Genomic DNA, 12944 nt, shown 5'->3' on the forward strand with positions numbered 1-12944 from the left:
TAAGCAATCGAAAAATGACAATTTCAGTTTATAAACTTCACATTTATCTGTCCTACCAGTATCCGAAACGCACGAAGCTGTAGCCGCCATGATGAATAGGCTACTTGACAATTTTTTTAAGTTGGTCTTAAATGGTTAATATTTGTCCTATTATATCAAAAAAATTAACACTATATTTTTTTGCGCCCTAGAAACCGTAAAACTTTAATTTAAAAAAATATTTTTCTTAGACAGGTGAAAACACTGTCGGCCATGTTTGGCCGATAGATTATCTGTGCTCTGACGTCATGCATTTGTAAACAACAGTATAACCCTGTGGTTATACTATTGTTTACAAATGCATGACGCTAACCATAACTGACTCAGGGTGCCTGTCCACTGAAACGAAGATGTGCTCAGTATACCTACTGATAAGATGTTTTTTTTTTTCATTTTCCATTCGCTTGACGAATAACGGAATCCGATTGGTCTGCTGAATGTCTCCGCTTCAATTGACAGCCTATCTTAAGGGTTTGATATACCATTGGTTATGCAGATGATCTCACCATCCTAATCAGTGGCAAGCTAGAAAACACATTATACGAAGTCATGCAACGAGCTTTGCGCTTAATAGAAAGATGGTGCAATGAAAACGAACTTACAGTAAATCCGAAGAAAACAGAGATGATACTGTTTACCAACAAAAGGAAAATTGAACTAACCAAACCACCAACTTTGTTTAACACAAGCCTTGAACTGTCCGCAGAGGTAAAATATCTCGGTGTGACACTGGACAGCAAACTTAGCTGGAAAAGGCATACAGAAGATAAAACCAAAAAATCACTAGCAATACTAAACCAATGCAAACGCATGCTAGGGAAAAAATGGGGGCTAAAACCAAAGATAATGAAATGGTTATACCTATCGGTAGTAAGATGTTCACTAACATATGCTGCACTTGTATGGTGGCCAAGAACTCTCCTTACTACCGCCCAGCAAGAACTACAGAAATTTCAACGACAAGCATGCCTCGCCATTACCGGCTGCATGAGTACCACACCAACAGCAGCGTTAGAAGTCATATTGGGCATTCCGCCCCTACACATACACATCAAAGAAGAAGCAACACTCGCAGCCCTGAGACTGAAAACCTCAGGGCATTGGAAAGAACAAAACACAATGCACACTAAAATTCTAGGGCAAAGCATAAACAAAGAACCACGTTTGCAGTGGAAATGCGACAGAACCGAAAAACAACACATACTAGACAAAAACTACAAGATAAACTCAGAGAAGAACTTAGATCCGAAGCCAGCACAAGACACAATAGAAGTGTACACCGACGGATCCAAAACGAAAACGGGCACAGGAGCTGGAGCCTACTGCCAAGAACTAAACATGAGAATAAGTCACGCACTCGGTAAGGACAACTCTGTCTTCCAAGCAGAGTGTGTGGGCATTATGACCGCGGCTATAGCCGTGGCCAATCGACAGGTAACAAACTTTAAAATTAACATTAACTCTGATAGCCAAGCTGCTCTTAAAGCCTTGGCTAGATTCTCGACGACCTCACAACTCATACAAGACTGCCACAAGACTCTGGAAACACTCGCCATGTCAAACGACATCACCCTAAGGTGGGTCAAAGGACATGATGGAGACCAGGGAAACGAGGCGGCCGATGCACTAGCACGAAAGGCTACGACATTGAAGGTGATCGGGCCAGAACCTATTGTTCCCATACCCTTCAGTGAGTATAAAACCTGGTTGCATGAACTAACACAAAAAGAGCATTCCCAACTATGGGCGAACACAACAGACTGCAGGCAAGCCAAAGAGGCTTTCCCCAACATAGACAAACGGCAAACTAACAAACTACTCCGCCTGGACAGAGGTAAACTTAGAAAGGTGGTGGGACTCATAACAGGGCATAGCCCACTAAACAAACACCTTTTCGTTATAGGTGTCACCGACAGTCCTTTGTGCAGGGCATGCATGGAGGTCGACGAAACACCGACGCACGTGGTCCTAGAGTGCACGGGCGTAGCAGAACAACGCGAACGCCATTTGGGTTCCCCGACCTCATTCCATGAAGCCCTCGGCAACCTGGGCGGTCTACTCGGCTTCTGGAGTGAGCTTGGATGGCTGGAGTGAAGACTTCAGCGGGGAGGGGCAATCCACGCACAACAGACGGAAACGTTTAAGTGCGGAAACCAGCCCAGAGCGAAGAAGAAGAAGAAGGGTTTGTGCTAAGGATTTTAGAGGTTTATTAGGTTTGTGTTAAGGTACGACATCAGAAGTAGGATTTCATAAATAGTTGGCTATTTTTCTCCTAGATACTTTTTGTTTACCCAGTCTTCGAAGAAAGTGAGATCTTCTAGTCAAGCACGTTGTAACTTAAGCGCCACCATTGTTTACCAAATCCCACCAAGCATGAGCTTGTTTTAAATATTTTATATCGAGTCTACATAAACCAGGGAGAATAAAATCAAAGATGGTATAAAATTATTGGATATATTGTAACTGAAAACGAAAATATATACGATACAAATCATTCTAGAGAAGCTTAGCCGATCTATGTGAATTACAATCGAGTACAACATACTTATATCGTATAATCCGTACAAAATGAACTCACGCGCCATTTTAACTTCATATGTTCGTGTCAAAAGTACCGTTCACCTTCAAAATAAGGACTACAATCGTACTTTTAACATGGCAGTTGACACAAAGTTAAAATGGCGCGTGAGAACTCATTTTGCATGCATGATAACTAAATATATCAACATATTACGTATTATTATTATTATGTCGAGTGACGTTGCGTACATTAAGGTGGGCGTACACAATTCACACAAAAATGTCAGAGATAAGGTAAAGTTAAAATAAAAAGAAGTTTCTTAAAAAAAGTATGTTTAATTATTTCACTAAATATAACAATTAGGGCAAAAGCAAACAATTTGTCTACAAAAACATTCAAACTTATACCTTATCTATAAATTATTTTTACATTAAAGATCTAAATGTATTCACGCGTACATAAAATACTGAGTATTTTACTATAATAAAATTATTTCCATTAGCATTCTTCAATAAATATACAGTTCAATACATTACAAAAGAGACTAGGAAACACTATAGTTATAACGAATAACGCTGTACAACTGAGTAACTATTTTTTTTAAATTATTTATGCAAGCAATGTACGCCGACCCTAAGATGCGCTTTGCGCCAACGTCACCCGCTTCGCGGCGGTCCAGTTGCATGAATTGCACACAGTAAACTTTAACCAGCTGATTCTTAACATTATTAAGATGCGTTTCCACTGAAGCAGAGACGAGCGGAGCGGAGCACAGACATGTGTGTTTCGACCAATCAGATTATTGATAGTAATTTTCTCTCTTCCATCTCTCGATAATATTGATCTATTTAGTCTTCCCTCCATCTCGCTCGTCTCGGCTTCAGTGGATACGCACCTTTAGTGTCCGGTAAGTCGTGCAGCAATTGGAAAGGCTATTTTTTCAAAAACAATTGGTTCATGAATCACCGGGCACCTATTATTTTTAAACATAACATTTGTCTAACTTAGTAAATTAACTCTGGTCACTCATGTATATGTTATAGTCCACATCTCGATTGGCCTAGGCCCCCTAGGCAATTCTAAGGAACGTGAAGAGCGCTTTGCCCTAAGCCAAAACACCGGTATATATCGGGGTTGTTGCGGTGTTACTCAACGGAAAAACAATTCCAAAAAATTCCCCTTGAGTCACACTGTTACTCACGGGGGTGTGACTCAACGGGAATAACCCAATACTTGGACATCTGCGAATGCGGATTATTAGAAGTTTACATGCGGATGCGGATGTCTGAATTAATGCGAATGTTCCGCATTTGCAGATGCGGATGCGAATATCCGTAGCACCCCTGTTAGGTACCATTGTACACTTTTTAATTCGGGGTCAGTTAGCGAACGAATATATCAACTAGCAAACACGCGCCACTCTGGCCCCGCCCAATTGCTTTCAATTTTTTCTACATGCTTACATGAGTGACCAGTCATTGTTTTACAAAACTTATGATGGAGCCGATGCCGCGATGATCGCAATCATTGTAATTGGCTTTATAATGTTGCTGAAACCGATTTTGTTAAGTGGTGATAGTAAAAACAATACCCGGCTGAGTTCGTTGTGGGCTCTTGGGCTCGTTTGGAACCCTCGTAGCTTTAGTTTTAAGTTCGTGTGAAAATTATCACCACTATATCTTACAAATCCAACAAGTGGCAATCGAAAAGAGTAATTTATTACCTATTTTGAATAAATTATTTGATTTTGATTTGATGTTTAGCCAAGGCACAACACATTGCCGTGTTATGACCGAACATGAATCTGGTGCTGTGACCGATCTGACTTTCCGCTCCGTATCCGCTTTCATATAAAATGTATGACTTCGATGGTCTTCGGTGGCGCCATAAGCACACAGTACCGAGTTTGTGCATTTATTACAGAGAGTTGTCCAATAGAATGATTGCGTCCGCAAAAGTTTTACAAAAGTTTCGTAACACAGAATCGCAAGCGCAAATATTTCTGTACATTTTGAGAAATCGTGCGATACGCGATCTTAGGTTGGAATCTATAGAGCGCACTTTGACTTTGCTTAGACTTACGTTTCAGTTAAAACGAGACAGACTTATGCCAGCGGTATAGCGCTGTCTCGTTCTAACAGTGTCTTGTGTCTAAGTCTGAGCAAAGTCAAAGCGCGCTCTATAGATCTCAGCCTTAGAGTTCGTCGTCTTAGCTGCCGCTTTCAAGGGAAAGTACGAGCAAGACCGTGTTTACAACTAGGAGTATAGTGAATATAGCACGCGTCACGAAAGTTGGCCAACTGGGTGGTTACTGCATTTTTGCATTGCGCGTGTAAATGCGCTTTAAACCGCAGAAGTCAGATGTAAACGTAGGGATACGGTGGTGCCTTGGTGGGTATATCTCTGCATAGTATTTTCTAATTGCCAAGGGTAGTGATCTATTTCCATTATCCACATAATGGCATTATTTACATAATGGTAGGTGCTTTCTTGGGATAATAATGCGGTGGGTTCCCAGATCCTTTCGTATACAGACAAGATTTTTAAATGTATATAGACTTAGGCTGCACAGCGTGTTCATACACACTTAGGAACCCCTACCTTTAAATCAATTTTGTTTTGCAGTTTAAACTTTCATGGCGCGTATAATAGATTAAATTAAATATAAAACAATACAAATAACACTATTGGAAAAGTAATTTTTGAGATAGAGTTACAATTTATGTGATATATAAACCGAATATAATCAACAATATGAAATCAATTTTCTTTAAATATCACATCAAAAATAATCCAATTTTTAGATCATCTTTATACAAAACATTCCATGTCATTAAGATTATAAAGATTGTTAAAATCATAATCTTATAGAGTAGGATTTTATCTTATGCCTTACGTCTATTTATTTCACATTGGGATGTTTTGCATAAAATGAGAATAATAATTACTTTAACTTTCGAGTTTTTGCACCATAATGTATTTAATTTCTCTTTTTGAGACAGAGTCAAACTTTTATATAACAAAACTTTAAATATAATATCTAATAATAATAATAAATAAGTACAATAAAATATATAAAATAGAACTCAGTATATGATCTAATTCAGTCGTAAACTGAACTAACAGACATCCTTTGTGAACAAAATCTGTATGTATATAACATAACTCAGATGTAATTAAATGATAATCGAGACGCATGGAGTGCGTCAGGCCAAGTTCCGTCCTATGCATGCCGCGTGCTGTGTGTTTCAGATGTACATACATCTTTAAACTAAACTGTCAAAATTTAAAAGCAGTGCTTTGTTATGACTGTTGTGGAAAACAGCACTGTTTTAGACTTGTCAGTTCAGTTTCATTTAGTTTGCTTATCAAATGATCACCATTGTAAAAGGAAGGCCTTATTAAAGTTTAGTTTACAACAGAATTAGCATCATCTAAATACATATAAATATATTTATATTTAGGAAGACATTCCCGTATGTAGAAACAATTACACATATCAACAGTTTTGGCTCGACATCGAACACCCATACACGTCATGGATACGATTCCAGCACCTCCATTGCGGTACAATGACATCTACAATGTCACGATCGCAGTCACCTCTGATTGGTTGAAGCTCGCTCACTTATTGCAACAAGAATACCAAAAATTCAGTCAGTAACAACAATTGGGTATTTGACTACATCAAAAATAAAGTATTTCTCAGTGATTATTAAATAGAGGGTTTTCCAAAATATGTAAAATCCATGGCCTTTGTTAGTTTTAAGTGTAGTAACAATTTTAAATTATCGATTAAACTAAAAAAGTACGTCATTATGATGTAACGTCACATTCCAGCATTTCATAGAATATAAACGTGCATGTTTTGACGTTTGATAAAAAGTTACTGATTTGTCTAGTTGTCAAATACCGTATTGCGATTGTAATAATGATTGATGCAGGTTTCCCGCAATCGAGGTGCTGGTTTTGTTAAAGCTTTAGTCAAACGAGGTATATCCCTCGCAGGATGCGGGAAGCGATTCATTCCCGCGTCGGTTGCGACGCCGACACGTGGTAAAACAAATATAACATACTCATAATTAGTGTCACATCGCTGGATGTGCAAAGCTTAAACTGTGAACATTTACGAACCTCCAATCTCTTTACAGTCCAGGGACTGATCACAAATAGAAGAGAAAATAAATCATAATTGGAAATTCGTGTCCCGCACCTCATTGTGGGAATATTTTCTGTTTGACCAAGCTTAAGACTTTTTATTTCTAGATTGTTCAGGACACAATGTGCTAAAAAATTCTACTGTCATAAACATCATGTCAGTGTGCCACATTTTTTAGTTGAACTTAAAATTTTCAATGTATGCCCGTTGGAATTGTCAACGGGCACTTAAGAGCACAGAGATACAGCTGAAACGCGGGCGAAACCGAGGATAATAGGTAGAGAGAATTAAAGATACATAAGATAGATGGAGAATCTAAAGCTCAAAAAAATTAAATTTACTACTACTACTAAGGAAAAATAGCATAAAAAACTGCCTTCAAACAATCCAAATAAAAACCGGCTTTGGTAATATTTTCCTTAAAATTCTTTAAAAAAATGCATGATTAAAAATCTGATTTTGGCCAATTAAGTACAAATTAATTAACAATTACTGCTTCTTCCCTGAATGGGATTCCCTAAAGCTAACAAAAAACCGCGCAATGCGTAATAATCCTGATTAAAACAAACAAACAACGCAATTACTATACTGCGGTAAAATTACGGTTTTTAACTGTGGTGGGTATTTTGTAAAAGGAAAACCTACAGTACCTAACTTTTGGGTATAGTAAAAAAAACTTTTTTTTATACCTCAAGGTAGAAAACTAGATAACATAACGCGCGATAGTGTAGCAGTTGCGTACCTCAAGGCTTAAAGTCTACTTTAAGTGCTTTAAGGCCGTATTATTTTTGATAATGACCAATACATGTGAAAAAATTGACTGTAGGTTTTGGAAAAATTACAACACAGACGAGGAATTCATAAATGACGTATTAGAAAATTCCAAGTTCGGGAAAATATTTTTCCCTCTAACATAACAGATAACCTTTAATCCTTCACTTAATTTTTATTTGTTTAATTAACTTAAATTTTTTGTTTAATTTACTCTTACGTTATATCCCACAGAATATGCAGAACATAATTAATACATTTTAAGGAATTTCCGTGACTCAAAATTTCAGAAATATTGTTATGTAAGGCAACAAATCTGTTTTGTTGAAAACGTTTTTTGAAAGCGAGGCGTGGGTGTCGAACAGACAGATTGTAAGCTGACAACTAAATTGCAATTGCAGAGCACTTATGTAAAGTGGCTCGCATTTAATTGTGTTAATAACTTACTAACGCTAATAAGGGTTTGTGAGTTCCTCGTAATATTGTATTGTAAATAAACACATTTTTCAAATTGTTAAATTATTATTAATTAAAATATTTTAAGCCTATATTCTCCATCTATTCAAAATCTCTAACTGGTCTTATGTTCTTCATTTTTGACTACTAAAAACATTCCAAACGCTAAAGGATTCGCCAAGGAGGGGCATGAATTAATTTAAATAATTAATTTTTGGTCGAGTATTCATCAATTAATAATAGGTAGGTCTAGTTTCTAGTATTCTCCATATCGAAACGGCCCGTAGGTACTGTAAAGGCCCCGTCGAACCGTTGCCTACATTTTCGTCTCAAAAGGTAGTCGAGTACATTGTCGCAATATATTTTAAAAATACCTGCGTAGTTGGTAGTCTCAGTGGCGTGCACGTCATAGAGGCATATAAACACTGCTTACCCTAATTGAAATAGCTCAATGCTCATTTTTCATGACCTGCCAGTAAATTGGTGACCTACGAACTGGTCTACCCTGGCTTCAAATCCTGTGCACGCCATTTTCGGTAGTGATATAGGTGGTAAGTAGTACTGCGTTGATGCAGCTCCTATAGTGTTGCAGAAGAGAAGGGAATGGTGTACGTTACTCAGGCCACGTTGATCGGATTGATGCTCTGTCTTATTTTCTCGAACAGGGTTTCGGTATCGCTGTCACTGTCATACTGCAAAGAAAGAAAAATATCAATTAACTGTAGTCCATAATAAGTTTTGTGAATAGAAAAGTTTCATTTAACCCGCGTTTAAAGTAAATTAAATGCGTGCAATTATATTTTTTTTTTTAAATTTGTGATAAAAGTAGAACACTCTTTTTTATAAAGCATGATTTAATTAAATTTAATATCTATCATCAAATCAAACGTTCGTGCGAGATGATTGGATGTCGACAACATAATGTTGTGATACGCACCTCATCCTCGCTGTCGCTCTCATCGGAGTCGTCAACGTTGGCAAACAGCTGCGCCGCGCGGTTCTTGCCGGCCAGGCGGCGCGGCGTGCGGCCCGCGTAGTCGCGCGCGTCCCGCGCCACGCCGCCGCAGCGCTCCAGCAGGAACCGCGCCAGCGCCACGTCGCCGCGCCGCGCCGCCACGTGCAGCGGCGTCCAGCCCGCCAGGCCCTCCTGCAAACCATACGCGAATATGAACAACCAATACAATCATTGAGAAATCCTTACTGATAGCCGGTTTATTAGAGTTCGACAGGCGAAGAGGCTCGGAACGTACAGGTGCCAGGCGCCTGGTCGGTATCACAGGAGCAGCAACGGCTATCTCAACTGTAGTTAGTATCTAGTATCTGTAGCTAGTATCGTGCTCCCGAGGGCTCACAATCCATACAATAGGAGAGTGAGCATAAGAGACAAAGAGAGATAAAGGGAGTCAAGACAGCGCCCCGGGAAAACGCCAAGAGCAAGTACCGAACGGGCGCCCTCTCGCGATTAGGCCCATGTAACCGGAGGGAGGTTTATCCCTGGTTCATTACTTCCGTACCTTCCGAAAAATAAAGGAGCCTTTATAGTCTGTCTGTCAATTATTTGTCATACCAATCAACGTTTTTCGACTTTGTTCGGCTTTATTGGTGTGCTGGCTGAGGAAAATCAAAAACTCAGTTCTTGTTACAGTTTTTTAACTCAATTCATAAGAACGTTATAGATTAGGTAATTTGCAGAAGGAAAACAGGGGTTTTTCTGTATGTGGCCTCCGCAAAACCCTTGGGTAATACCGACAGGTGCGCCTACTTCACCAGCCTTCGCGAACACGGCACGAGGTCGCGATTTGGATGTGCCGAGGTGAACGAAAATACCCAGCATGATACTGTTATCTGTGCGTTATCAGCTGATAACAGATGGGTTTCCCGCAATGTACTACAGACATATCAATTGCTAACATCTAACGCTAGCCGACTTGGTGGCTTATCAAGACACACGTTAGTGTGTCCAGCCAAGTTCTAATAAGACAAAACACACATTTCAAACTACTTTCGACCTCCCTTCATAACTCAGAAACTATTAGATGTACAATTTTGTATATCTATTAAGACCCCTTTGAATATCAGTTTTAGGTTTATATGTACTCAGTAGCGTGTACATCATAAAGATATATAAGCAATGCTGACCCTAGTTGTAGTAACTCATGCTTATTTTTCATTATGACTGTGAGTAAAGTTGCTTAAATGACCAATCTGGTTTCAGACTATCGAACTAAGAGGTTTCGTATTCACTTTCCCGGTTGAGATAGTTTTACATTTCATCATGCGCTAGCAACGTGTATAGGAGTAACATCGTACCTACTCCAATGAAAATATATCATTAAGTTTTACGGAAAAGATGGAAATTAATTGTTGTCTTATATAAGTACCCAATGAACATAAGATTGAGTAAACAAAAAACCCGAGGCTCATTGTATACTCGGTAGGCATTTATACCAACTTCCCTTAATGCCTCATGAGTATTGAGTTATCACGCAACTTGGTTTGTCATCATCACTAAACTTGGTTGGTTGTGCGTGTCTAGCCCATTGCAATCTTGCGGTCTTAATTGAGGGTAGTTCACTTAAAAAATACAGTACTGCGACTTACCCTAGCATTAATGTCGCCTCCGTAGAACACCAGCATCTGCAGTAACTCTACTCTTCCCGCCGACGCTGCCAAATGAACACACGATTGACCTGCAACAAATATTTTTTTTAACGTTAATAACAATTTAGGTTCCTCATTTCCGTTTGGCGTGAGAGACGGAGGCAAGAATAACGGTACCCATATGAAGAAAAATGTTCCCCGAATTCCGAATAAAAATTCCAGGATAAAGAAATATTTCCCTATTGACAGTCAAGTAAATATTGTATACAATCGACCCTTGTGCAGACTGGTAGCTAGACGGAAAACTACACTAGGCAATATGGTAGCGTGACCAGAATAATAACAACTTGAAATACCTACTTAACAATTGAGATCTTGCAAATTGTACAAAAAAATATACGTAAGCTACTCGTTTTGCAGCAGTAATACTTATCGCAGTGAAAGTTGTGGTTGGTTGTCAACTGTCAAGCCACAACAAACAAATTGTATAATTATTTTATGTAATAGTATGAGACTGCAGACTCGCGTGAATGGAGGATGGAAGGAGGTCTATAAAATGTGAAGCGTGTTTAGAACGTACCATCACCAGGTAGAAGGTGCCTAGCTAAATGGCATTATGGACTAAGAGCCAGCGCATCCCAGACCTTCGCTATTTTATAAAAGCTTAAAGTTTCTCTGCGCATTGTCCCAAACACTCCGAGGAACGTTTGTTTGGATGTTTGTTCGGATCATGGTGGCTGGCTGATGTTAAGTGATTACTGCCGCCCATGGACATTTGCAGTACCAGGAGAATCACTAATGCATTGCCGGCCTTTCAAGAATTCAATGAAGTTTGATCAAAATCATGCTAAGAATTTTCTTTAAGCCGTGTGGGTAACATGTGGGTAGTTATGAGTAAACACTTGTAAAGCGTCAAAAGCAAATTTTTCGGGTCAAATAAAGAATGATGAGGGAGGTCCTATAAATGATTGCGTAAATCCATGCGTGATAAATCCACGCCGACCGCATGGCTCCGAGCTTGAGGAAAATCAAACTATTCATCAAGCTCTAGCAAAAAAAAAACACTGAACAAAGCAGGTTTTCACGACACACCTACTTATATGTATATCTTAAAATTTAAAAGAGAGTGGATGGAATCTATTAAAGAGGCCAGCATTTTTTGCTAAGCTTGTACTTAATAAAAATTAAAGTACTTAAGTAGATTGTTATTTTGTATGCTGACTTTCTAATGCACGTTCAAAATATTATATTATAAGTTTAAAGATAATAAGTACGGTTAAGTATATTTATACTAAAGTCAAAATTAACAAAGAGGAATGAAATACCACTTCTTATTATTATCATAATAAATATGATTAAAATCTTTAAAGCCTTTGTGATAATGGCAGAAATGAACCCACACGATAAGGAAGTGAAGTAACTGTACACATACACAAAAAAATAATGCGGAAGAGATGTATGATTTAATGCTATCGACAAAAAACAAGATTTTATAGCGGCCGGGCCGGTAAATCGATGTCAACAGACCTTTGATGTTGAGGAAGAGCTTGAACCAATCGCATTTATTTTAAACATTAATTGGAAACTAACTAAGCATACATATGGAAACTTTTGAAATGGCATATTGAGAAAATTTTAATTAAGCTAAAAGGATACAAATTATATAATTTTCCTAAGATTTTGGACTTTATAAACGGGCAAAAGGGTAACAATTTAGGAAATAGCTGTGAATACTAATTCCCTTTTCCTCCATTTAGAAAGCAGTACATTTTATTTCGACATCATGACATTACCAGAGTTTTTAGTATAAGTTTTATTTAGTCGTAAGCATCAGTTAATATTTTCAATAGATAGACTTGCTACTGGATGACAATTTGAATGTCATGGCAGCTGCATATGTATCTAGGCAGTCTAGTAGTTAGTACATTCAGGTCTAGTATAAAAACTGGGTTCAATCGTCACAACAGACATTTTCGTCATCGCACGTTGCTATCCAGCACCGATAGTACTAGTCGTTGGAAGTAGTCCAAAACTATTTCGAACGTGGCTAAAATAAACAGTATACGAGCGTCGTTTTTTCAAGTTTAGCCATTGGCACACGCCGCTCAGACATTCTGGCCTATTTCAGTTCGTAAATATTTATAAACGACACATTTAAATTCTGGTGACTTATGTTATTTCGCACCGGAAAAATACAACGTTTGTCATAAATTCCGCTGCAAACATTTCTGCGTCGGACATTTCTATGATGCATATATTTTGAAAACATTACAGGCTTTTCCCGAGCCTCGACGAGTGTAAAGTGTAAACCCTGTATCATGACATTCATAGAAATTGATAGATAACGCCAGTTACAGCGATGGGTTTATTTACTGGAAAACTTATGCTGAAGGCAGA

At 38.4% G+C, this 12944-nt stretch overlaps 2 protein-coding genes across 2 annotated transcripts in view; one reads left to right on the top strand and one right to left on the bottom strand.

The window, feature by feature from the left end:
* Positions 1–433: 433 nt before the first annotated feature.
* Positions 434–3144, top strand: LOC138402678 (uncharacterized). The gene has a single exon (XM_069500304.1). The coding sequence runs from the start codon at positions 589–591 to the stop codon at positions 2131–2133; it is 1545 nt and encodes a 514-aa protein (XP_069356405.1). The 5' UTR covers positions 434–588; the 3' UTR covers positions 2134–3144.
* cact (NF-kappa-B inhibitor cactus) overlaps positions 2478–12944 on the bottom strand; it is a 29795-nt gene continuing 19328 nt past the window's right edge. The window contains exons 3-5 of the mRNA XM_034971025.2: positions 10548–10636; positions 8884–9093; positions 2478–8638 (exon numbers count right to left, since the gene is read on the bottom strand). Of these exons, the coding sequence (XP_034826916.1) occupies positions 8564–8638; positions 8884–9093; positions 10548–10636 (374 nt within the window). The 3' untranslated portion in view covers positions 2478–8563. The remainder of the gene's footprint in view (positions 8639–8883; positions 9094–10547; positions 10637–12944) is intronic.

Source organism: Maniola hyperantus, chromosome 8 (genome assembly GCF_902806685.2).
Source record: "Maniola hyperantus chromosome 8, iAphHyp1.2, whole genome shotgun sequence".
In the NCBI taxonomy this organism is placed as follows: domain Eukaryota; kingdom Metazoa; phylum Arthropoda; class Insecta; order Lepidoptera; family Nymphalidae; genus Maniola; species Maniola hyperantus.

Excerpts from the sequence above, each read along its gene's own strand:
- LOC138402678 (XM_069500304.1), top strand. The coding sequence starts at position 589 with ATGCAACGAGCTTTGCGCTTAATAGAAAGATGGTGCAATGAAAACGAA.